The sequence below is a fragment of the Panthera tigris genome, chromosome B3, assembly GCF_018350195.1.
Source record: "Panthera tigris isolate Pti1 chromosome B3, P.tigris_Pti1_mat1.1, whole genome shotgun sequence".
In the NCBI taxonomy this organism is placed as follows: Eukaryota; Metazoa; Chordata; class Mammalia; order Carnivora; family Felidae; genus Panthera; species Panthera tigris.
Window position 1 is genome coordinate 64116575 of NC_056665.1, and position 27563 is coordinate 64144137.

The 27563-nt window shown below is 36.4% G+C and overlaps 2 protein-coding genes across 5 annotated transcripts in view; one reads left to right on the forward strand and one right to left on the reverse strand.

Annotated features, from left to right (window-relative positions):
- Positions 1–9412, forward strand: part of RASGRP1 (RAS guanyl releasing protein 1) — an 83008-nt gene extending 73596 nt beyond the window's left edge. Inside the window, exon 19 of one of the 3 annotated variants that reach the window (XM_042989180.1) lies at positions 6965–9412. In XM_042989180.1, the coding sequence (XP_042845114.1) occupies positions 6965–7099 (135 nt within the window). In that variant the 3' untranslated portion in view covers positions 7100–9412. The remainder of the gene's footprint in view (positions 1–6964) is intronic. The other 2 variants (XM_042989181.1, XM_042989182.1) reach the window with 2 other exon arrangements.
- Positions 9413–9489: 77 nt separating this feature from the next.
- Positions 9490–27563, reverse strand: part of FAM98B (family with sequence similarity 98 member B) — a 39660-nt gene continuing 21586 nt past the window's right edge. The window contains exons 7-10 of one of the 2 annotated variants that reach the window (XM_042989183.1): positions 15692–15859; positions 13295–13400; positions 11045–11210; positions 9490–9592 (exon numbers count right to left, since the gene is read on the reverse strand). In XM_042989183.1, coding sequence (XP_042845117.1) covers positions 9574–9592; positions 11045–11210; positions 13295–13400; positions 15692–15859 — 459 coding nt within the window. In that variant the 3' untranslated portion in view covers positions 9490–9573. Of the gene's footprint in view, positions 9593–11044; positions 13401–15691; positions 15860–27563 lie in introns of those variants that run through there. The other variant, XM_007081642.3, reaches the window with a different exon arrangement.

Consider the following 27563-nt stretch of genomic DNA (forward strand, 5'->3'; position numbering starts at 1 on the left):
TGGAGGCATCCTCCCTCACAGAGGACAGGGAAAGCACAAGTGGTGACTGACCAACCACCTGGCTGCACAGGCTGCATTTGGAGGGACCCCTTTGTCTCCAACAGCGCTCAGATTTCTAAATAGGGACCTCCGGGACTAGGGGGAAAGAGAGGAAACGAAAAGAGGCAGACGAGAATAACAACTGGCACTTAAGGAACGCATTCCCCACTGCCTCCCTTGGGGTTTCAGCAAGTTTGCCCACGGACCTCCAGGAGGATCCCCTCTCATGCCACGGGCACCCCTCCAGCACTGTGTACACCAACTTTAGCACACACTCCCAAGTACACCACCAAAGTCAGCTCAGGTAAAAAACCCAAAACTTGAGCTACAGCATGTGGCCACCTTAGGAAAAACAGAAAGGATTTAACTGCCTGTCTGTTGAACTGTAACAAAATCAGCAAGAAAAGTGTGTGCTACTTCACATGTGATGGCAGAGGCACGTTTCATCGAATACTCTGAGAAATCACAGTATATTCCAGCAACCAAACTCAAAGGCATGGAATATTGGGATCTTAACTGATCAAGAATTCAGAATAGTTGTTATGAAGAGATTCAACTCAGAAAGCTAATTCAATAAACCAAAGAATAAAACTAATGAACAGAAGGAGTTAATTACCACAAAGATTGAAATTAAAAAAAAAAAAACAACAGAGATTCCAGAGCTAAAGAATTCAATGAGATAAAGAATGCAGTAGACTAGAAAGCTTAGGAAATCAGATCAAAAACTAACAACTTAGAGGATAGGAATTTAGAAATGATTCAGAAGAGGCAAGAGAACTAAAAAGTGAAGAAACCCTGCAAAAGCTATCAGATACAATGAGAAAACTGTAACAGGGCTACCAGAAGGAAAAGGGAGCAGAGAGCATATTTAGAGAAATAATAGCTGAGAATTTCTTCAACATGGAGAAGAAATTGGAGAACACAAGTCCAAGAAGCTAATGGACCACTCAATTACCTTAATGTACAAAGACCTTATTCAAGACATTATAAGCAACTGTCAGAAGTCAGTGATAAAGAATCTTAGAGACTGGAGAAAAAGGAGAAACCTACAAAGGGATCCCCATTAGCTATCAGGTTTCTCAGCAGACACTCTAAGGTCATGAGAGAGTGGAATGCCAAAGTAGTAAAAGATAAAAATTGCCCATCAAGAATACCTTTCAGTCAACTCACCTTTCAGATACAAAGGTAAAATGCTTTCTCAGACAAAATGTGAAGGAACTCATCACCATGAGACCTGCCTTGCAAGAAATGCTGAAAGTAGTTCTCCAAACTGAAACGAAAAGATGCTAATTAGTGACATAAAAGCAAATGAAAGTACATAAAACTCCACCAGTGATGAGAAATAAACAGAAAACTGTGACTATATTAGAATGGTGTATTCAACCTCTTAGAGTATAAAGGCCTCAGGAAAGGAGCATTAAAGAGAACTATAGCTACTATAATTTCTCAATGAATTCACAGTAAAAAAAGATAAGTTGTGACATAAAAAATATAAAAAGGAAGGAATAAAAGAGTAGAACCTTTATAGGTAAAAAAAAGACAATAAAAAGGACCAAGGGGCACCTGGGTGGCTCAGTTGGTTAAGTGTGTGACTTCAGCTCAGGTCACAATCTCGTGGTTCGTGAGTTCAAGTCCTGAGTCAGGCTCTGTGCTAACAGCTCAGAGCCTGAAGCCTGCTTTCAATTCTATGTCTCCCTCTCTGCTCGCATGCTGTCTCTCTCTCAAAAATAAACACATATTGGGGTGCCTGGGTGGCTCAGTCGGTTAAGTGTCCGACCTCACCTCAGGTCACGATCTCACGCCTTGTGGGTTCAAGCCCTGCATTGGGCTCCGTGCTCACAGCTCAGAGCCTGGAGCCTGCTTCCAGTTCTGTGTCTCCCTCTCTCTGCCCCTCCCGCACTCACACTCTGTCTCTCAAAAATAAAGTTAAAAAAATTTTTAAAAAAACATTAAAAATTTTTTAAGATAAAAAGGACCATTTTATTTATGATTTATACATAAGACACATGGTAACCACAGAGCAAAAAAAGACCACCACAAAACATTAAAAAAACAGACTGCAAATCACCACGGAAAAATCACTTTACAAAGGTAAATAGAGAGGAAGAGAAAATGGAGATATAAAACAACCAGAAGGCAAATAAGATGGCAGTGGTAAGTCTTTACCTAAGAATAATCACTCTACAATATAAATGGATTAGTTTCACCAATCAGAAGTCACAGAGTGGCTCAATGGTTAAAAAATAAGACCCAATTCTATGCTGCCTAAGGAAACTCATTTCAGCTCCAAACAGCTGGAAGTAAAGGAATGGAAGAGGATATTCCACGCAAACAGAAATCAAAACAGAGCGGGAATAGCCACACTTTTATCAAAGAAAATAGACTTCAAGTCAAAAATCATAACAAAGGTCGTCATATAATGATAAAAGGATATGATACATCAACAAGATAACACAACAGTAATATGTACACACCCAATATGGGAACGCTAAAACACGACCATATCTAAAGGGAGAAGTAGACAAAAATAGTGATAACATGGAGTTTCAATACCCCAATGTCAATGATAAACAGGTCACCAAGACAGAAAATTAACAAGGAAACGTTGGAATTGAACCAAATTCTTGAACAAACGGACTTAACATATAGAACATCTAACAGCAGAATACAGATTCTTCTCAAGTGCACATAGAACATTTTCTAGGACAGAGTATTATGATAGGCACAAAACAAATCTCAGCAAATTTAAGGAGACTGAAATCAGACCATTTTTTTCTGACCACATGGTCTGAAACTAGAAATCAACCAGAGGAAAGCTGGAAAATCTATAAATATTTAGAAACTAGACAACACATTTCTGAACAAATGAGTCAAGAAACCAAAAGGAAATGTAAAAATTATGGACTGCAGCAAAAGCAGCTCTGAGAGAGCTTTTACAGTTAAATGCATATATGAAGAAATTATTTCTCAAATACACAACCTAAAAGAATTAGAAAAAGAACAAACTAAGCCCAAAATTAGCAGGAAGAAGAGTCCAGAAAAATAGAAAGGATCAACTAAACTAAAACCTGGTTCTTGGAAAAGATAAGATTGTCAAACCCTTAGCCAAACTAAGGAGAAAAAAGTCTCAAAATTAGAAATGCAAAAAGAGGAGCACCTGGGTGGCTCAGTCGGTTAAGCGTCCAACTCTTGATATCAGCTCAGGTTTTGAGATCGAGCCCAGTGTTGGGGCTCTCTTAAGATTCTCTCTCTCTCTCTCCCTCCCTGTGTGCTCTCTCTCTCAAAACAAACATACATACATACATTTAAAAAAATGTGAAAGGAGACACTGCAACTGTTACTACACAAATCGGACCATAAGAGACCACTATGAAAATTATAAGCCAACAAATTAGATAACCTAGAAATAAATTTCTAGAAACACACAACCTACCAAGACTGAATCAGAAAGAAATAAAAGTCTAAACAGACCAATAAAGGGCAAAGAAATTACATCAGTAATCAAAACCTAGCCAACAGAGAAAGCCCCAAGATCAGACAGCTTCACTGGCAAATTCTACCAAATGTTCATCTCACAATCTTCCCCAAAAATGAGGAAGAAATGCTTCCAAACATATTCTAAGAGAACAGCATTACCCTGATACCAGAGCCAGATTAGGACACCACAAGAAAACTACAGACCAGTATTGCTGATAAATACAGATGTAAACATCCTCAACAAAATATCAAACTAAATCCAAGAACATATAAAAAGGATTATACACCATGACCAAACTAAGATTTATCCACTGAATACAAATAGATAACATAGGCAAATCAATAAATGTATCACATTAGCAAAATGAAAGATAAAAATCACATGATCATCTCAGTAGAGGCAGAAAAGGCATTTGACAAAATACAGCAAACATCCTTTCATCATAAAACAAAACAAAACACCAAACTGGGTATAGAAGGAACAGCAAACATCCTTTCATCATAAAACAAAACAAAACACCAAACTGGGTACAGAAGGAACAAACCTCAACATAAGGGCCCAAAACGATAAACCCACAGCTAACATTACACTGAATGGGGAAAAAAGTTAAAGCTTTTTCACTAAGATCATAAACAAGACACAAGGATGCCTACTCTCACCACTCTTATTCAACATATCACTGGAAATCTTAGAGCAGCTAGGCAAGACAAAAAAAATAGCATCCAAATCAGGGAAGAAGTAAAATTGTCAATATTTGCACATGAGTCTGTATATATAAAATCGCCAAAATAACCAAAATACTGTTTGAACTAATCAACAATTTTGGTATAGCTGCAGGCTACAAAGTCAACACAAAGAAATCAGCTGCATTTCTACACACTAAGGATGAAACATCTGAAAAAGAAAACTGTCCTATTCACAGTAACACCAGAAGCAATGAAATATTTAGGAATAAATTTAACCAAGGAAGTGAAAATTCTGTACAATGAAAACAAGACTCTGCTGAAAGAAACTGAAGACACAAATGGAAAGATATCCCATGTTCATGATCCGAAGAATTGTTAAAATGTCTACACTACACAAAGCCATCTACAGATTCAATGAAATCCCTATTAAAATACTAATGGCATTCTTCACAGAAATGGAAAAAAAATCCTACAATTTGTATGGAACCGCAAAAGAATAAAGGCAGAGGTATCATACTTCCTGATTTCAAACTATACTCAATGCTACAGCAATAAAATCAGTATGGTACTGACACAAAAACAGACACATAGACCAGTGGAACAGAGAGCCCAGAATTAAACGTTGCTTATACGGTGAGCTAATATTTGATAAGGGCGCCAAGAGCACCCAAGGGGGAAAAGGATAATCTCTTCAACAAATAGCGTTGGGAAAACTGGACAAGTACATGCAAGAGCAATGAAATTAGACCCCTATCTTAACACCACTCACAAAAATTAACTCAAAATGGATAAAACACTTAAACATAAGACCTGATAACTATAAAACTCCTAAAAGAAAACATATGGAAGAAGCTCCTCAACACTGGTCTTGGCAATGACTTTTTTTTTTTTTTTTTTGATGTAACACCAAAAGCAAATCAACAAATGAGACTACATCAAACTTAAAAGGTTTTGCAAAAGCAAATGAATTAATCCAATAAAAAGGCAACATACAGAATAGGAGAAAATTTTCACAAACCATAAACTGGATAAAGGGCTGCTATCCAAATTATATAAAGGATGCCTACAACTCAGTAACAACAACACAGTCTGATTAAAAAATGAGAAGAACTAGGGACACCTGGGTGGCTCAGTTGGTTAAGCGTCTGACTTCAGCTCAGGTCATGATCTCACGGTTTGTGGGTGCAAGCCCCGTGTCAGGCTCTGTGCTGACAGCTAGAGCCTGGAGCCTGCTTTGGATTCTGTCTCTCTCTCTGCTCCTCTCTTGTTCACTCTCTCTCTCTCAAAAATAAACATTAAAAAAAATTTTTTTTAAATGAGAAGAACTAAAGACACACTTTTCTACAGAATACATACAAATGGCCAACAGGTGCATAAAAAGATGCTCACTATCACTCATCATCAAGGAAATGCAAAATCAAAACACATTGAGATACCAACTAACACCTGTTAGAATGTCTAGCATCAGGAAAACTAGAGAGCAAGTGCTTGCAAGGATGTGCTGAAAAGGGAGGAACCCTCATGCACTGCTGGTGAGAATGTAAATTACTGCAGTCGCTATGGAACACAGTGTGAAGGTTCCTCAAATATTAAAAACAGAACTATCATATGATCCAGCAACTCTGCTTCTGGGTATTTATCTGAAGAACACAGAAACACTAACTCAAAAAGATATCTGCACCCCACGTTTACTGCAGCATTATTTACAATAACCAAGATATGGAAACAACCTAAGTGTCCATACCTCATCAATGAAGGGACAACACACACACACACACACACACACACACACACACACACACACACACAGTATTAGCCATAAGAAAGGAATTTGCAACAACATGGACACTGAGCACATTATACTAAGTGAGGTAAGTCAGAGCAAGACAAGTTCTGTATGACATCACTTGTACATAGAATTCTAAAAAGCCGAACTTATAAAAACAGAAAAAAATGGTGGTTATCAGGGGAAAAAGGGTGGAGAGTACAGATGTTGTTTAAGGGTACAAACTTACGAGTGGTAAATAAGCCCAAAAGATGTAATGCGTAGTATAATGAATGTAGACAATACTGTACTATAATGAAGCCTGCTGACACCAGATCTTAAATTATTCCAATTATTAAAAAAGGAAAATTACTAACATGAAAGGTGCTGATTATTGCTACAATGGCAGTGTTAAAATTTAACTATCAAATTTACATGTTGTACATCTTAAATCTATACAATGTCATATGTCAAATATATTTCAATTTTAAAAAAAAAGTGGAAATTAACTACCACAGAGAATTAGATACCTAAAGTCCCATTTAGGGGGTAGGATAAATTCTTTATCAAGAGAGTCCATTAGTTTTCTATGATTTGGGGGGGAAATTAGAAAACCATCATATGACATAGTTCATTTCATTTAAATCACTGTTTTCATACCTCAGACTTGACCACAGACTGTTTCTGCCAAGTTTAGGTCTCCCACTATACAACATCCAAAGGTTTTATTATCCACCTATCGTCTGGGAATGATGTATTCTGCTTGCTACCCATTCATATCTTTGATATGATAACAAAAACTAATTGCTGTTTGCACATGCTCATTTGGTATTTAACTTGTTATGTTCTATTCAGAGCAAAATAACTGCCTCGAAAATAGTTTTTAATTCTCAGCCACAGTGAATAGAAAATGCCAATCAAGTGTAGTACTCCCAATATTGGAACTGATTTGCTATTCATTGCTGCTTTATTAACATACATCTCCTTTCCCTTTAGGAAATAAATACCCTGAAAGCAGATAATGACGCTCTAAAGATCCAACTGAAATATGCACAGAAGAAAATAGAAACTCTCCAACTTGCAAGAAGCAATCATGTCTTAGCTCAGATGGAGCAGGGTGACTGTTCTTAGCCAAGAATCTCAAGGAGCACAATGTGTAGATGAGTATATCAGAGATCTCACTTAACTAAAATAAATAACAAACACCTGGTGTACCTTAGATCAACCAGCTCTTTTAAAAGGTCACTTTAAAAGAGAAAAGCAAGTTACTTTTTTTTTTTTTTCTTTAACCTAGTAAGTGGAACTGTCTTCTCTTCCAGTCACTTGAATCAAAGGGGAGGAAAGCTGAAGAATGCAAAATTTTTGCCATTCACACCACAAACATCTGCCACCCCCCACCCTGGGACTAATACCTACAGCTTGATAAAAACATGGCTGTAGTTTTCTGACAAGGTAGCTTCTCCTATGTGGCCTGCCTAGCTACTTCCTCCTTAGAACTAAAATCCCTGGTAAATGAATTTGCTTCCTTCTGTGGGTTTTCTGGGAGCTGAGGGATTTACCCTGTTCCATCCAAAGCTTGCTTACAGTGGAAAAATACATTCCACAAACAGCTTCACTTCCTCTATATTCCAGCATTCTTTTTGAATCTGGTTCCCACTTCACTACCTCAGATTTGATCAACTAGCCTTCTCCCACTCCTTCCTCACTAGGCTCATACTCACATGAGAATATCTACCTACGAATAAACATCTAGAGACGAAGCCACAGATCAGGGGGGAACATTACCCAATTACAGGTCAACTCATAGTTTTAGTCACACAGTCATAAGTAGCCAAACTAAACACCTAGAAACATGGCAAATACCACTTCAGACATGACTGGCCAGGTAGCTAAAATAAACATACTACAAATATGATGTCTGTCCTCACAGATAGATGTACATTGGTTAGAATTAGGAACTTCAGGCAAACTTTTCATGTGCCATCTTTTTTTTTTTTTTTTTTTTTGGAAGTTAACTATTTTGAACTGAATTTGTGCTTATACGGTCTTAATACTATTTAGAAATAAGCTAATTGGATCAGAGGCTTCAATAACAGCCCAGAGTGTATATGTGTATATTATGTATATACAATACCAAGCATGCATGTGGCTTGGAATTTTGTCTCCTCCTTCATAAAATGTGGAATTAAACAACTTTTAGTCATTTACACAAATCCACAAATTTAAAGTTGTTTGTTACAAGATAAAGAAATAGCTCACCACATAAATTGTATTGTTGAGCAAAATCACAAGAATCCGATGAGCTTTCTAGTAATGAAGGTTAATGATAAATGGGCTTGTTTAGTTGGGCAACTGTTTATAAACTCCTTTATCAGATTCTTGATTTCTCTAAAAAGTTCAAATTATCATTCTTTTTGAGGAGAACTTACCTTCCATGTTGGAAAGCTTGGTACCAAGCAGACTTGAAATTCATACAAGTTGACCAACAGCCAAGAACTTAATCTCAACAATTTAAAGTTCCAAACCTAAAGCCAACAACACCAAATCTTAATCAGAATACAAAGAACATATACAGTATAGTTTCCTTGGGGGATTCAGACTATTTAAGAAGTTTCTTTGATGAAAGACCAGTTCCCATTTGCATACCTCCTTGCTCTGAGCTTTAGTGACAAAGTTAGTGAGTAGCTTTCAGTTAGTGTTTCAAAGAATTACTTTACACACAAATTTACCCTTGCCTAAATCTAAACTCAGAAATCCCCCCAGAAGGCTGCTTAAGTCCATCACCTGGTATCTAACTTAAGAAGCACTTTGCTACTTACCTTATCTGGAACAAATTTATGATAATCTTTAAATACTCTTCACTGTTCTTTTCCTCTGATAAAGACCAAAGGCGGTACAGCTCAATTTCTTTATATAGTTATCTAACACAAATTTTTTTTTCATTCTCCTTACCCTCCAAAATACAGACCCTAGGTTAGTTTCTGTGTAATCTGTAATCCTAGAACTCCAAAGGTCAGAACTCCGTTAATCAGTCAAATGTGTATGGCTAGAGGTCTCAAACATTCCAGAATTTATCACTGAAATGGATAAGAAGCAGTTTTATCACAAGTTTTTGCAGTCCAGGAAGGGCCAAAGAAGAACAGTATGTAAATTAGTATTATTTGCACTGAGTTACATGGGATTAGTGGAATATAGAAATAATCTGGAAAAAATTTTGGTCAAGCCTAGGATACAATTTTTGTCTTGTACGGACTTGAAATAAGTTTGAGCACATATTTATCTGTCAAAATAAGGATAAATCTTGTTCTGTCAACAACATTACTTCTCATTTTCTTCGGTAATTGACTTGCCTTTTTACTGACCACTTGTGAATTTCTGTCTAAGGATGTACAATGTAAAAGAACTGCAAGGAAAAAAACAAGTGTACAGATTGTAAAGGTTTTTTTTTTTTAATATCTAATGTAAGTTTTCTTTGTGTAATATTTATATGATAAAAGATATTAGGATCTCTACCACATAGCTGTCTTGTGTTTCTTCTAGTTCATGAATATATAGAAGCTTCTCTTGAATTTTTACTATAATCCACAGCTGACACCACTCGCTTATTAACCAAACTGAGTTTTCCTGGAAGGAAAAGCAAAGCAACTAATTATTCAGTAGAAGTCTTATCTAAATCGTTTCAGAACATGCAGAAATAACAGTTCAAAAATATTCGACCTTTTCCCATCTTACTGCATCAGGACTCACAGTGGTCCCAAAATATTGCCTATGAATATTTCACAATGAAGGAGACAAATTTGAGCTTGCCATTTCTCTGTGGCTTTTGTCTTTAATCCCACAGTTCTAAGAAAACTAGCAAGTAAAGAACTTTGAAGTTGTGCGTGAAACTGGTAGAGAGGGTGGTTCAGTCCAGGGTAGACCACCCACAGCAATTCGTTTGTGTTCATGATTACTTAGAGTGATTAAGAGATAGCCGTAGCTTTCCCTTAATCCTCAGCCAACTTTTGTTTAACCAGACCAATAAAGAGTGGGGTAAATTCCAATCACTCAAATTCTGAGGAATGCATTCTGGTACATTTGGATGTGGGTGTATCTATCATTTTGGCAATTCGTAACACTTCAAGTCACATTGACAACCTGACTCTGAAGAAGAGATTAAACTGCCTCCTCTCTTTCCTCTCTTCCATCCCCAGTTCCCATCCCAAATTTCTCCACCCTGTGCTCCTTATAAGGAGTTCTCATTGCTCAGAACATTCTCTGGTCACAAATCTTTTTTGGGTTACCGACCTTCTTTTGACACATAGGTAATTAAGTGTTCTTGGTTTAAAATGTGTTTTTCTGCTTAGAGAGGCAAGGTTTCCCTGATCTACAGAACATAAGGGAATAGGTTCAAAAAAAATACCCGATCCCTTCTTTCGCTGAGAGCTCACGTCTACAATGGATGGGAACACAAATTCTTTATATAGTCCAGATAAGAGATTATTTTTTTTTAATGTTTATTTTTTAGAGAGAGAAAGAGACAGTGTGAGCAGGGGAGGGGCAGAGAGGGAGGGAAACACAGAATCCGAATCAGGCTCCAGCCTTTGAGTGGTCAGCACAGAGCCTGACGCAGGGCTCAAACCCACAAACCATGAGATCATGATCTGAGCAGAAGTTGGATGCTTAACTGACTGAGCTACCCAGGTGTTTCCCCACCCCACCCCCACCCCCCTTTTCTTTAATGTTTAAGAGATTAGTTACTTCTTTAATGCAGAGTCTCTCAGTAAGGTCATATGTACATGGGCTATTTGATACCAAAGGCTAGACTAAGGTAGGGGGTGGGAGAGGAGGATAAATGAGAGAATAGGAAAAATGAAATTAGAAGAGTAGGCACATCAAAAGGTATTAGATTGCAGAAAGCAGTCATGTACCATTCATCATACTCTATATATGCATTGCCCTCAATTTATAAAACATTTTTACATTATGGCTCTTCACATCAAAGCCCCAAATTGCCTATTGCTGGCCTAGATATTGCACAGGACACTCTTCTACAAATGAAATTTTTACTGAAAAAAGGTATCATGAAAATCCTACCTTCCAGGAGAGAGTAAGATATTAGGGTCTAGATCACCCTGGTTTTCACTCAAGTGACATTTATAGGAATGTATAAACAGCAGTGGTCCCAGCTCCAATACAATTCCAGGAGCAAGTGATAAACTTGCATAACACAGTGAGTACAGTGGATAACCCAACAGCACTCCTATGGAAGTACACAGAGGTGTTACAGAAATGGATAAATTAATGTTTCTGCAATTATTTGCCATAAACCTCTAGTGATAAAAGAAGTTAAAGTAGTTGGAAACCCGTTCTGTATCAGCAACTATAGTCCAGTAGTCTTTGATTATGTATTTTTAAAAATTATTTATTTTTCAGAGTTCATAGCTATTGAAAAAAGTTTTTTCTTAATTACGGAAAGCCTTTTTTTCCAACTATCACAAATGAAATTAAGTATATTCATTAAATATAAACACATTTTAAAAATCTATTTTACAAATAACCTAAAGTTTATGTTTTCCTATCCTGAACAAATTTCTTTGAAGAGTTAGCTTGAAAAATACATGGCAAAGACTGCAGTATATTTACCCTTAAAGTTTTAACATTATTTTAGATTTCACTATAGGGTTTACTGGAAGCAAAACAACAACGAAACTGCCAAATGCCAAATACCATGTGTCCACTGGTACTCCACTTTCTATCTGTTGAGTTTGTTAGATCAGAGGAAGTTGTTATGCACAGGTGTTAACCAGGCACCCACACCAGGACATTTTATAGTGGACATGAAAAAACGTGTGTGACTATCTTATCTAGCTCTCTTTACTAAAAGAAGAATGCAGTACTGAGCCCACTTCTTAAACCATTTACAACAGCCCTCAACAAATCGCACTGTACTTAGGTCTTTATGAAACAGTTTGAGAAGAGATCAAGTGTCATAATCCCCATCTGACAGATGAGGACAAATCAGTCCTTGAGAGCTGTGGTCGGTTCACCTCACAGCGCCCCTGGGCTAGTGCCATGATTCAAATTCACAACTCCTCATCTCCAAACCTTTACCTGTTCCAACCACCAGACCACATGTAACCATTCACTAAGCCGGTTTCCCAAATCTAGCTGTGAATCAGAATTTCTAAGGGATGCCTTGAATCCTGCCTCTGATGGACTGAAACAGGAAATAACTGCCCTAATCCTGAGCAGTGCAGCTCAGCCTGCCTTTTAATATTCAAACACCTAAAGCGATGGCATAAGTGATGAAGAGACCAATTTATATGAGTATTTTCTACATCGTAATGTAAAATTACTTGTCTTAATCCCTTCAGAATAAATTCTGACTTCAGTCTTTAACTTTGCTTTGTCAAACAAAATCACAGGTTTCAAATCCACTTGGAAAATAAATCAAATATGCATTGCAAAAAGTAGATGTGAGCTTCAATTAATGGAACTTTAACAGAAGCCTGGCGAGAAATTGTTTCCTAAAGAAGAGCAAACAGGTCATGACAACTACCTATTGAACACAACTATCAGATAAGTCCCTTTCCCTATTTCATAAAGAATAATTAACAAATACAAAACACAGCCACAGGAATACAGATGAGGCAATAGTCTATATTCCTTTCCATTACAAGTGGGGTAATTTATGTTTCAAACCTGAATAAAATACGGGTAACAATCTAAATTCAATCATGACAATAAAATACTTTCCATTTTCCAAGTTTGATGGTAATAAATATTTACATTTTTAAAAATAATTTTTGTTCATTTTTTGTTTTTTAAAAAGACATGCTCAAGGGTACACAGAATATGGAAAAATCATCACTTTAAGAGATCAAATGGTAGTATAAAAACAATGCTCTTACATATTAACCCAATTTAAGAATGATAACAAGGAAGCTAACATGGTGTTTACTTGAAAGCTGACATTCAAGTATGTTACTTAGAACACTACACCTAATGTCCCTACCAAGAAATAAGCACTGCTATCTAATTTTGGTGGTTTTTAATACCTTCTATATCCACCACCACCTCCCCCATATGGATCTCCATAACCTCGTCCCCCATAGCCCCCTCCTCTTCCACCATAGCCTCCTCCTCTTCCACCATAATCTCCCCTCCCGCCATAATCTCCCCTGCCTTGGAAACCTCCTCCTCTACCGCCCCCTCCCCCACTTCCACCCCACCCTCCTCCACCACCTCCTCCTCCTCCCCCACCACCTCCCCAACCTCCTCCACCTCCCCAGCCACCTCTTCCACCCCCACCACCTCCTCGACCACCCCCACCACCCCAACCACCCCTTCCGCCGCCTTCTTGTCTCTTTTGCCAAGGGGGCATTTCCGGGGGCGGCGGTTCAATTTCATTTGGCCTTCCTCCTCTGTCAGGCACCCTTCCCATCAGCACCTGTGTGAAGAAACATGGTCTTTCAGTTTCTAATATTTTAGAAGTTACAATTTAGATAAAGGATTTAAGTGGTACTGAACTTACTCTTCTCATAAGGAAACAGAAGCCAAACATTTAAGGACGTGGAAGTATCAGACATGCAGTACAGATTAATATTGAAAATATGTGATATGTGAAAAATTCCTCACAACATGGTATTATTTTTAAATAATCTGGGGAATAGTTCAGAAACTTAAAGGCTTTGTTAATTTCTCCTTATTTAAATTTGCTTACCAAAAAAAAAAAATTTTTTTTTTTTTGAGAGAGAGTGAGCCCATGCATGTGCATGCATGAGCAGAGGAGGGGCAGAGGGAGAGGGAGAGAGAATCTTAAACAGACTCCCTGCCCAGTGTGGAGCCTGATGTGGGGCTCAATCTCACAAGCATGAGATCAGAACCTAAGCTGAAATCAGGAGTCAGACACTTAACTGACTGAGCTGCCCACCTCTGTTTACCAAATTCTGTAACAAATGTAGTACCCACCACACTAAAATATTTTAAGCAGAACACTTTCAATATACGTAAACTATTCACCCTATATTAATTAACTTCCTATCTATACAACAACTCTGGACTTTCCACTGCCATTCATTTGGTCATGGGTTATCCAATAAAAGACTATATTCTAAGCACATTTTATTTTAACAAAGTATGAAGTATATATAATGACATGTGGATTTAATGAGACGTCAGAGAGGAATATAATGACTATTATCCAAGGTATTATTCCAGAGATAAAAGGATTCTCAATGAACTATTCCCTTCTTTGAAACTTAACCTCACAAACTTTCAATGATACCAGTTACTATATTATTATACAGAAAAAAAAGACTTAACTAGGCTTTCTTAACCATGCTTGACAATACTTTGAAGGATAAGTCAGGGAAGAGTTTGGTTTAAGTCCCCAGCCTTCTGTATAAAGGAGCTACTTGATATGCCCATAAAGAAAAACAGACAGTGGTGAGCAAGGAAGCTAGGAAACTAGCTTCGTGCTAGTTTCTTTCAGGAAAGAAGGTACAACAGTAAATGCCTCAACCAAAATGACCTATAAATCAACTGGGTTCTACTTCCATTGATCCTCTAATCAAAACCATGTTTTAGTAATTTATGTCATAAACAAAAAACAAGTACAACACCCTTACTATGGGCCAAAGTTTGAAGAATGCAAACACTCTTTTAAAGTCACCAATAATGTCCCAATCACCAATGAAAAAGAGCTTTTCTTGGTTGTTATTTTCATTGGTCTCACCATCAAACATGCTACGTGGATGGCTATATGGGGACAGTGTTGCAAGAACTGGTAAGACTGCCTTCAAATAATTAGACTACAAACTTGGAAAAGAGATGGACAATGTCACTTAAGAAGTAGAACTCTTAATCTGGCAAGACTAGATCATCGCCTGATAGAAGATACTAAGTAACACATTTAAAGACAATACTTTCAGAAGCTAGAGGAGAATGATCTAAAATGGAAGAGAGAGGAACAAACACTGGTGACTAACTTAGCAATAACTAACTTTACATACAAACCACCCCTCTAGCAAGACATCCTGTATAGAGAATACTTTTTTCACTATACCGAGTGAGGAGCAATGTTTTAAAATTGCCCAAATCCCTTCTGGTTTTTTGCTCTTTTGTAATAAACTCTGCCATACATGCCACTCAAACTGACAAATCTAGATTAGTTTATCACACTATTGCTGCTATTGTAAAGTAAAAGATTCGGTCTCTTTGAGCTTGTTTAAAAGCAGTGTTGGAGAAATGGATCTATACTCTGAATCAGAAAATGGAACCTCCAAAACACTCAGTAACTTGCCCAAGGTGATTTCTCTCTGCAAATGATACAGCTAGGATGTGAATCCTGATCTGTATGACTCTCAAGCAAGTACTCTTCCTTCGTTCCCAAGTATATAAGGAATCTGTTAGTACTTAAATACTACACATTTTTACTGACAAAAAAAAAAAAAAAATGACATTCTTAGAAGGCAAATTAATTCTTGCTAAAGCTATTGACAAAAACAATTCTTCATTCTTCCAATGCAAATTAAACTGTGGCTTAATTTATCAATACAGAAATTCAAATGAACATGCACACACAAAACATAACTAAGCCTAGATGAACTGAAATGCTTTCACCACTCTCTTTCCTAGGAGTTTACCAAGCTACACAACAAAAATGGATTAAAATCTGTAAAAACATCAAATGAGGATATTATAAATTCATTCTCCATTGCACTGGAAAGAAAAACCAACCTTATTAATGGCACATGCCGTCTTCTCTCGGCTGGAGCCGCTACTTGTTCTAATGATCTTGGATAGATCTTCACGAGCAGCAAGTAGATGTGCCAATGTAATCGTTGTCTTCGGTGATAAAGCATAACGCTTCGGCTGGTAAATTCTTGCTATGTCATCTGTTTTTACCTAAATAACCAAAGTTAGGGGGGAAAAGGAACCAAAGAACATTTCAGTGAAAGAACAATAAATCATAATCTTCAGAAAGAAAAAAAAAAGAGATCATGCACAAGGAAAGAAATGGAAAAGAGCAAAATATTAAATAGCTCATCATTTGTATGCAGAATGAAAAAACAGACCAACAGATCCCTAAAGAACACATAACTACCAATAACAAGTCATTAAAAAAGTAACACACACAAAAAGATTCCATCCATAGCTAATAACAAAATAGCTGAAAATAACTTTAACCAAAAATCACTTATAGGACCTTTAAGAAGGAGACATTAAGTAAAGCTTATAAAAACAAAAGGAAAACTTGAGTGAATAGAGAGAAATGCCAAGTTTCTGGATAGGGACAGCGAGTAATGTCATTTTCCCACCACATTAGCTTATAAATGTATCATAATCCTACTGGAATGGTTTGTGATAGGATGGGGAGAAAAAAGGAATCTAAAGTTAATCCAGAAGCTATATATGTAAATACAACTGAAAGAATTTTGAAAGAGGGCTAAATATTAATATGTGATATATCATCATCAGTCTTAACAGCTCACATTCCTTGAGTAGTTATTAAATATGCCAGGATACTGTCCACTTAATAATCATTTCTAATTCTTAAAATACCTTTTAAAAAATGGTTGCTTTTATTATCCCCTTTTGCAGATGGAAAAAGAAATGAGACCGGGAAAGCTTAAACAGTTCCCCCAAAATACACAGAGTCCCAGCTGTGCCTGGCTCCAGCTGACCCTGCCTTACCCCAGGCACAGGTAGAGATAACAATACACTATCCTACCTCAGCCTAAATAGGACTTGGGGTAAAAATAGACTGATGAAACAAAATAGGCAAATGAGATTCAGAACCTCATAAATATATGAATGCAAGAAATGACAGAGGAGGCATCAAAGATCAGTGAGAAATGGGGGAAGGGAGTAAAAAAAAAAATCAGTGAGAAAGGAATGGATTAATTTTTAAATGGTGTTGGAATGAACTGTTGAACAATGGAACAGTAATAAGGCATACCATATAACAGAGAATTCCAAATACACTAAAGAGTTCAGTGTTTCAAGTTTTAATTTAAATTGAAAAACTTACTTATATCATAAAGATTAAAATTTCTATACATCAAAAACATAAAACAAGTGGTGTAAATATATTCCACAAATAAATCAACTAGCTAACTTCCTTAATATATAAAAAGCTCAATCAAAAGGAAAACAGGAAGACCCAAAGGGGAAAAAAGGCAAGACAAAAAGAAATTTCGAAACAAGAGGAAATTCAAATGACTAATAAGCTTATGGAAAAAAGTTAAACTTCACTAATAATGAAAATATACAACTTAAAACAATTTAGTCTTTTTAACCATCAAGTTAGCAATCAAACTGTTAATATTCTAAATATTAAACAAACTAAAGTGAGGACAAAATTTCATTTACTCTATTGGCCGGAGTTTAAATTCATAAAAACCTTCCAGAAAACAATTTGGCCATGTGAATCAAGAGCATCAAGAGTCATAAGCTTTGGGACACCTGGGTAGCACACTTGGTTAAGCATCCAACTCTTGATCTCAGCTCAGGTCATGACCTCACAGTTTGTGGGTTGGATCCCTGTGTCAGGCTCTGCACTCTCGCTCTCTCAAAAAAATAAATTTAAAAAAAAATTTTTTTTTTTTTTTTAAAGAGTCATAACCTTTGACACAGTAAATTTCCACTTAGGAATCCACCATAGGAATATACTTTGAAATTTACAAATAAAAATTACATATATCAATATTCCTAGCAATTAACACAGGAAAAAAATGTATAAAATAAAAAAGTAAACTATGGCATCTATATATGATAAAATATAATGCAGCCATAAAAAGGATACTGAAAGGAAGTACTGTTATATTAAAAAACAACAGATGAATCTTGAAAGCATTATGCTAAGGAGCCAGACATAAAATGCCACATAGTGTATGATTCCACTTATAAGAACTGTCAGAATAGGTAAATCCAAAGAGACAGAAAGCAGATCATAGTGGCAGCTGCCAGAGAATGGGTACATGTTTCTTTTTAGGGTGATGGAAATGTTCTGGAACTAGACAGTAGTAATGTGGTAACAAAAATATAGTAAATAAACTAAAAGCCACTGAACCGTACGTACACTTTAAGATGGTGAATCATATCTCAAAAAAAATAAATTAAAAATTAACTTAAAAAGAGTATTAAAACTTTTAGAGATACAGGACAATGATCACAATATGTTCAGTGAAAAAAGCAAACTATAAAATTATACTCACAGTCCTATCTCAATACTAACAAAATAACAGAGAAAAGAAATCAGATTATCCATACTAATATATATAATCTTTCTGAAGGGCAACTCTGCAGTATGCATCAAAAATATTAAAATCTACTTATACATATTATTTCATCAAAAAATCCCATTTTAGAAATGTATTATGGACATGAACAAATATTCAGCTGCCAAGGATTTCATTAAGGGTCAAACAGATAAAATTAAAGAAAACCTCAATACCAACAGAGTATACCTAGATGGTAAAATATCCTGCAGAGTTTAAATGCTATAGAACAATATTTTATGAGTCATTCGACAATCTCAGACACATGAAATAGGGGGAAAATAATAATGATGTGTTAAATTTAACAAGAAAACCTGGGGTCCAATGCATGTATTCATATAATCAATTGAAAAGGATCAAATGAAAAGACAAACTGACCCTAAGAAAAAGATTTTTAAAAATCATCCAAACTAAGGAATAAAGAACAAAAACACAACCTCCTTTACCTAAAACATGAAGAAAAAAAACCAAGATGAGAAGATAAATATCAAGTTACTTCCTACAGGCATATTTTCTCAAAGTCCCCAAGATGAAGGCTAGTAAACAGTCAACGTGCCCATGAGTCCATGCCACTCCAAATGTTCAAAGAAAACAACCTGTCAAAACTTGTTTTTGAGCCTGCCAGCTCAGGTCATAATCTGTGCTAACAGCTCAGAGCCAGGAGCCTGCTTCAAATTCTGTGTCTCAGTCTCCCTCTGCCCCTCCCCTGCTCATGCTCTCTCTCTCTCTCTCTCTCTCTTTCTCTCAAAAATAAACATGAAAAAAAATTAAAAAAAAAACAAACTTGTTTTGGATTTCTGTGTAAACTTAAGGTCCATACTGAAAGTATCCTAAATTAGTATATTAAGATCCTTTTAGTGCACTACATTTCATAGTTTTCCTTATATTCTTAAATTCCTTTTCATCATTAAAATTCTATCAGGTTAAGCTGGAGACCCAATATATAAACAAACTATTAAATTTATAAAACTGGTACCTCCCATACAGTGATTGACACATATGAGGTGCTGAATAAATGTTTTTTGAAAGAAAATACATGAATGACAGCTCTACAACTCTGCCTTATAGCTATTCTATGATTCCTATGCTCAAATGTTTCTCAGAGGACAGTTCAGATGGTGGCACGGGAGGATCCTGAACTCACTACCTCCCCTGGTCAAAACAAATATGAAACTACATATAGAATAATTCCCTCAAAAAAAAGCCCTGAAAACTGAATGAACAGAGCCTCCACAAGGAGGGACTAAGAGGAATCAAAGTGGCAGAGACCTCCTCCCCCTCCCCCCAGAGTGGGGGAAAAAACCCACACCACAACACAGCAATCCACAGACAGGAAAGAATTTCAAAAACATGGAACTTCTTCCTGAGGAGTGAAGGGTTGGAGGTGCACACAGGTACTCCAACCTCTAGATCCTGCACAAGAGAGAAGAGAGCCCCAAAGCCAGACTTGGAAAACAGAGATTACATCCAGGAAAACCATAGAGCTACGGGGAACAGAGAACCTGCTCTTAGAGGGCTCATGCTGCTCAGACAGGCAGGCAATTGCTAAGACACACTCTAGAGACAGAAAACACCGTCAGGGGCCCTTTTGAAGATCACATTCTACTTTGCTAGTGCTGATGCTAGCAGGTGCCATCTTGGAACTCTCAATCTAACATGCCAATGCTGCTGGCACCCCACTGAAAGCCTCACCCACTGGCCGAGTCCTAGAACAGGGAGGTATACGTAGCTCACACAGAAAATGCCTCTTGAGCATGTGGCTCTGGTGATGAGGAGGGAGTGCACTTCTGGGCCGCACAGGACATCTCCTATATAAAACCACTCCTTTAAGACCCGGAGAGAGGTAGCCAATTTGCTCAACACATAGAAACAGAGTCAGACAAAATGAGGAAACACAGAAATATATTCCAAATAAAAGAACAAAACAGGCGCCTGGGTGGCTCAGTCAGTTGAGTGCCCAACTTCAGCTCAGGTCATGATCTCACAGTTCATGGGTTCAAGTCCCGTGTCAGGCTCTGTGCTGACAGCTTGCTCAGAGCCTGGAGGCTGCTTCAGATACTGTGTCTCCTCTCTCTGCCCCTTCCCGACTCATGCACTGTCTCACTCTGTCTCTCAAAAATAAAGAAATGTAAAAAAAAAAAAAAAAAAAAACTTAAAAAAAAGAACAAAACAAAACCTCAACAAAAGCTCTGAATGAAACAGAAGTTATCTTAAACAGAGTTCAAAGTCAATGGGCATAAAGATGCTCATCAAACTCAGAAGAATGGATAAAGTGTAAGACAGTACTACTGTTCAAAAGTGTAAGACAGTACTAATCAAAGCTGAAACATGCAACAAATGAAACAAAAAAGACAGAGGGAATCAAAAAGCATATTAGATGATAAAGAAGAACAGATAGTGACCTGGAAGATAAGGTACTGTAAATCACCACCATCAGAACAACAAAAAGAAAAAAGAACTTTTAAAAATGAGGATAGTTTAAGGGACCTCCAAGACATCAAATGTACTAATATTCACATTCTAGGGGCTCCAGAATGAGAAAAGTAGAAAAAACAGGCAAGAAAACTTATTTGAAAGAATAATGGCTGAATATTTCCCTAAGGAAGGAAACAGACATTCAGGTCCAGGAAGCAAAGAAAAACCCAAATAAAGAGATCCATACCATTGCACATTGATAATTAAAATATCAAAAGTTAAAGATAAAGAGAGAAACTTACAGAAAGTGAAAAACAACTAGTTATATACAAGGAAACTCTCATAACGCTATCAGCTGATTTTTCAGCAAAAAGCCTGCAGACCAGAAGGGAGTGACATGATATATTCAATGTGCTGAAAGGAAAACTTACAACCAAGAATATGCTATCCAGCACAGTTATCATTCAGGATTGACAGGGAGGTAAGAGTTTCCCAGACAAGATAAAGTTAACAGAGTTCATCAACACTTGCCAGATCCCAAAAGAAACATTAAAAGGATTCTTTAAGTAGAAATAAAAGGCCATGACTAGAAATAAGGAAATATATGAAAGAAAAAAATCTCACTGGTAAAAGCAATTACATAATAAAGGTAGGGAGTGGATCAACCACTTATAATGCTAGTATGAAAGCTAGTATGAAAGCTAGTATGAAAGCTAAAAGACAACAGTAGTAAAAACAACTATAACTACAATAATTAGTTAAGGGATATATAAAATAAAATGACACAATATATGATGCCAGAAACATAAAACACTGGTGGCAAGGCAGAGTATGCATTCATTAACATATTCTAAGTGACCATCAACTTAAAATAGACTACTATATATATAGGTTATATGTGAAACTCACAGTAACCATAACCAAAAACCTTATTAATAGATACACAAAAAATAAAGCAAAGAGAAGCTAAACCTAACACTGAAGAAAGGCATCAAACTACAGGGAAAGAGAGCAAGGGAAGAAGACAGGGAAGAACTATAAAAATAACCAGAAAACAATTAACAAAATGGCAATTAAGTACATACCTATCAATAGTTACTTTAAATGTTAATGGAACAAATTCTCCAATCAAAAGGTACCTGTACGTTTTGAACAGATAAAAGAACAAGGACCATTTATATGCTGCCTACTTGACACTCACTGTAGATCTAAAGATAAAAAAGGATGAAAGTGATGGAATAAAAAAAGGTATTCCATTCAAATGGAAATGAAAACTGGATACCAATACTTTTATCAGACAAAACAGACTTTAAAACAAACACCATAACAGAAGATAAACAGGGGTATTGCACAATGAAAAGGAGGTCAATCCAACAGAAGGATATAACATTTGTAAATATTTATGTACCCAACAAGAAAGTACCTAGATATATAAAGCAAATATTAACAGACATAAAAGGAAAAGTTGAGAGCAACACAATAATAGTGGGGGACTTTAACTCCCCACTTACACCTATGGATAGATCATCCAGATAGAAAAATCAACAAGGAAACACTGGCCTTAATACATTAGACCAAATGGACTTAATAAATATATACAAAACATTACATAAAAAAGCAGAACATACATTCTTTTCAAATGCACACAAAAAATTCCCCAGGACAGATGGCATGTTAGGCCACAGAAATCTCAATAAATTTAAGAAGACTGAAGTCCTAGAAGGCACCTTTTCCAACGACAACAGCACGAAACTAGAAATCAATTACAAGAAGAAAATCGGAGGTGTGCCTGGGTGGCTAAGTTGGTTAAGATCCAACTTGGGTTCAGGTCATGATCTCGTGGTCTGTGGGTTCAAGCCCTGCATTGGGCTCTGTGCTGACAGCTCAGAGCCTGGAGCCTGCTTCTGATCTTGTGTCTCCCTCTCTCTCTGCCCCTCCCCTGCCCGTTCTCTCGTTCTCTCTCTCAAAAATAAATATTAAAAAAAAAAAAAAGAAAACCTGAAAAAATAAACGTGTGGAATTAAACGTGTTAAAAAAAAAAAAACAAAAAACAATGAGTCAACAAAGAAATCAAAGAAAAAAATAAAAAAATACTGGGACAACGAAAATGGAAACACAATATTCCAAAATCTTTGGAATAAAACAAAAGCAGTTCTAAGACAGAAGTTCACAGCAATAAAGGCTTACCTCAAAAAACAAGAGAAACCTCAAATATTCTACACCTAACGGAACTAGAAAAAGGAGAACAAAGCCCAAAGTTAACAGAAGGAAGGAAATAATAAAGATCAAAACAGAAATAAATGCACTAGAGATTAAAAAAAAAAAACAAAAAACAGAAAAGATCAATGGAACAAAGAGCTGGTTATTTGAAAATATAAACAAAATTGATAAGCCTTTTGCCAGACTCATCCAAAAAAAAAAAAAAAAAACCTTTTGCCAGACCCATCCAGAAAATATCCCAAACAGAACTAAGAAATGAAAGAGAAATTACAATTGGTAGCATTGAAATACAAAGGACCCTAAGAGATGATTATTGAACAATTATATGCCAACAAATTGGACAACTCAGAAGAAATTCATAAATTCCTAGAAACATAAAATCTTCCAAGACTGAATCATGAAGAAAGAGAAAATCTGAATAGACTGATTATTAGCAATGAAGTTTAATCAGGAATCAAACAACTCCCAACAAAAAAAGTTCAGGAGCAGACACTTCAAAGCTAAATTCTACCAAACATTCAAAGAGTTAATTGCCATTCCCTTCTCAAATTATTCCATAAAACTGAAGAGGATGGAATGTTTCCATACTCATTTTACAAAGCCACCATTACCCTGAAACCAGACAAAGGCACTAACAAAGAAATTACAGGCCAATATCCCTGATAAACACAGATACAAAACTCTTCAACAAATGACTAGCAAAACGAATTCAACATTACATTAAAATGAATATACACCATAATCAACTGGGATTTATTCTACAGACACAAGATGGTTTAACATCTGTAAATCAAACAAGATACATCACATTAACAAAATGAAGGATGAAAATCTTATGATTGGGCAGGAAGCCTGGGTGGCTCAGTTTGTTAAACATCTGACTTTTGATTTCAGCTCAGGTTATAACCTCACAGTTCTGAGACTGAGCCCGCATCAGGGTCCATGCCCAGCCTGGAGCCTGCTTAAGATGCTCTCTCCCTCTCCCTCTGTCCTTCCCCTCTCACACATACTCTCTCTCACACTCTTTCTTAAAAAAAAAAAAAAAGAAAGAAAGAAAGAAAACATCATATGATCGATCATCTCAATAGATGCAGAAAAAAACATCTGACAAAATTCAACATCCATTAATGGTAAAAACTCTCAACACAGTGGGTAACATACCTCAACAAAATAAAAGCCATATAAGACAAAACCTTTGCAAACATCACACTCAAAAGTGAAAAGCTGAAAGACTGCCCTCTAAGATGGAGGAAGTCCTAGCCAGGGCAATTAGGCAAGGAGGGGAAAAAAATGTGGCATTCAAACTGGAAAGTAGCAGCAAAACTGTCATTAAGTGTAGATGACCTGATATTGTATCCAGAAAATCCTAAAGACTCCACCAAAAAACTATTAAAACCAATAAATGAACTCAGTAAAGTTGTATGATAATATAAAGAAATCTGTTGTTTGTATATATTAGTAACAACGATCTGAAAGTTATTAAGAAAACAAATCTATTTACAACTGCATAAAAAAACAAATCAAAACCCTAGGAATAAAGGCTTAGGAATAAAATTTACCAATGAGGGGAAAAACTTGTACAGTGAAAATTACAAGACACTGATGAAAGCAACTGAATACAAATAAATGGAAAGATGTACCATGCTCATGAATCAGAAGAATTAGTATTATTAAAATGTCCATACTACCCAAAGCAATCTACAGATTCAATGCAATCTCTATCAAAACCCCAACAGTATTTTTCACAGAACCAGAATACCACTACTATAAAATAGTACTAAAATTCCTACGTAACCAGAAAAGGCCCCAATTCGCAAAAGGAATTGTGAAAAAGAACCAAACTGTACATATCATGTTCCCTGATTTTAAACTGTACACAAACTATAATAATCAAAACAGTTTGGTAGTACAAAAACCAGACACATAGATCATCTTAACACAACAGGGAGTCCAGAAATAAATGCATGCTTTACGGCCAATTAATCTACAACAAAGAAGGCAAGAATATACAATGTGGAAAGGACAGTCTCTTCAATAAATGGAAAACTGGACAGCTACATGTACAAAAACGAATCTGGACTATCTTCTTACACCATACACAAAAATAAACTCAAAATGGATTAAACGCTTAAATTAAGACCTGAACCCATAAAATTCCTGAAAGAAAACAATTAGTAAACTATTTGGTATCAGTCTCAGCAGTATTTTTTCGATCTGTCTTCCCAGGCAAGGACTGCAAAAGCAAAAATAAACAAATGAGATGACACCAAAGAGGACACCTTCTTCATAGCAAAGGAAATCAACAGAACTAAACAGCAACCTACTGAAGGTATGGTTGAAAGGATATTACCAATAAGGGTTCAACATCCAAAATACATAAAGGACTCATTCAACTCAGTATCCAAAAAAATCATATTAAAAAGGCAGAGGACCTACATAGACATTTCTTCAAAGAAGACCTATAGATGGCCAACAGGCACATGAAAAGATGTTCAGTATCACTCATCATGAGTGAAATACAAATCAAAACCACAATGAGATAACATCTCATACCTGTCAGAATGGCTACTATCAAAAAGACAAGAAATAAAAAATGTTGGCAACAATGTGGAGAAAAGGGAACCCTCATGCACTGTTGGTGGAAACATAAATTGGTGCAGAAACTGTGGAAAACATTATGAAGCGTCCTCAAAAAATTAAAAATAGGAACTACCATATGATCCAGTAATACCACTTCTGGCTATTTACCCAAAGGAAAAAACCCACTAATTTGAAAAAATACACGCACCCCTATGTTCACTGCCGCATTACTTATAATAACCAAGATAAGGAAGCAACCTATCGGGGGACACTGATAGATGAATGGATAAAAAAAGATGTGGAGAGATTGTCTGTGTGTATACACATATATATATAAACAAATAATGGAATATTATTCAGACATAATAAAGAATGAAGTCTGGCCATTTGCAACAACATGAGTGGATCTAGGGGGTTTAATGCTAAGTGAAATAAGCCAGACAGAGAAAGGTAAATACCCTACGATTTTACTTATATGTGAAATCTAAAAAGCAAAGCACACAGCTTTTCAATATCTTGCTCTTAATATGAGCAACCAAGAACCATCCTGCATTTGAGGAAAACCACCATAAGCAAGAGACTAAGAAAAACCAATAAAAAATTACGCTGGAGGAAACAGAGATAATTTAAGACCCTTTTTTTTTTAATTTTTCATTTTTATTTAAGATGATAATACATCCATAAAACAAGAAAAAAAATATGAAAAAAAGGAAAACTACAGGATCAAAAAGATTCCCTGGAAATTAAAAAATGATGGCAGAAACAAAAATTCGATACCAAATACAAAATAAAATTGAGGGGGCGCCTGGGTGGCTCAGTCGGTTAAACGTCCGACTTCAGCTCAGGTCACGATCTCGCGGTCTGTGAGTTCGAGCCCCGTGTCGGGCTCTGGGCTGATGGCTCAGAGCCTGGAGCCTGCTTCAGATTCTGTGTCTCCCTCTCTCTCTGCCCCTCCCCCATTCATGCTCTGTCTCTCTCTGTCTCAAAAATAAATAAACGTTAAAAAAAATTAAAAAAAAAAAAAAAATTGAGGGCATTTTTTAAATTTTTTTTTTTTTAACGTCTATTTATTTTTGAGACAGAGAGAGCACGAGCATGAATGGGGGAGGGTCAGAGAGAGGGAGACACAGAATCCGAAACAGGCTCCAGGCTCTGAGCCGTCAGCACAGAGCCCGACGCGGGGCCCGAACTCACGGACCGCGAGATGGTGACCTGAGCCGAAGTTGGATGCTTAACCGACCGAGCCACCCAGGCGCCCCGAATTGAGGGCATTTCTAAGAAAACGTATCAAAAAAGGAAAACAGATAGAAAATGGGAGAAAAAATAAAGCAACTTAAGTGGATGTATACAGGATGTCCAAAATCTGACTAATAAGAATTTCAAAAAGAGAAAATAAAACAAAATGAAAGAGATTAATGAAGAAAAATATAAAAGATAAGAGTCTATACATTCAAAGGTCCATTTACTGTTTTAGCACAATGAATGGAAAAGATCCATACAAATACTTACTATGAAATTTCAGAACTCCAAAGCTAAAGAAAAAGCCCAAAAGTTTCCCAAGAAAAAATTTTAAAAGTTATCCAAAAGGACACAGAACTACATCAGGTTTCTCACCAGTAGCACGAAACACTAGAAAACAATGAATCAATGCCTTCAGTATTTTTAGGGAAAAATAGGTTCAACCTAGATTTTTATATTTACCCACACTATCAATCAAATGTGACAAGAGAATAAATACATTTTCAGAATGCAAGGATTCAGAAAAATCACCTCCTATAGTGGTGAGGAAGATGAGGTGTCTGGTAAATTAAAAAACAGCTCCCCTAAAGATGTCTACATCCTAATTCCTGGAATATGTTACCTGACAGCTGTAGATGTGATTAATTCAAAGATTTTCAGATACAAACATTATCCTGTACTATGTGAGTGGGCCCGGTATAATCATAAGAATACTTGTAAGAGAGACACAAAAGGTGATGTGACAATGGAAACAGAAAGACTGGAAGATCTTACACTACTAGTTTTGAAGATAAAAGGATGACGTCACGAGTCAAGTCAAGCTATGCAGGTAGCATTAAGAAGCTAGAAAATATAAAGGAAAGAGATTCTCCCCT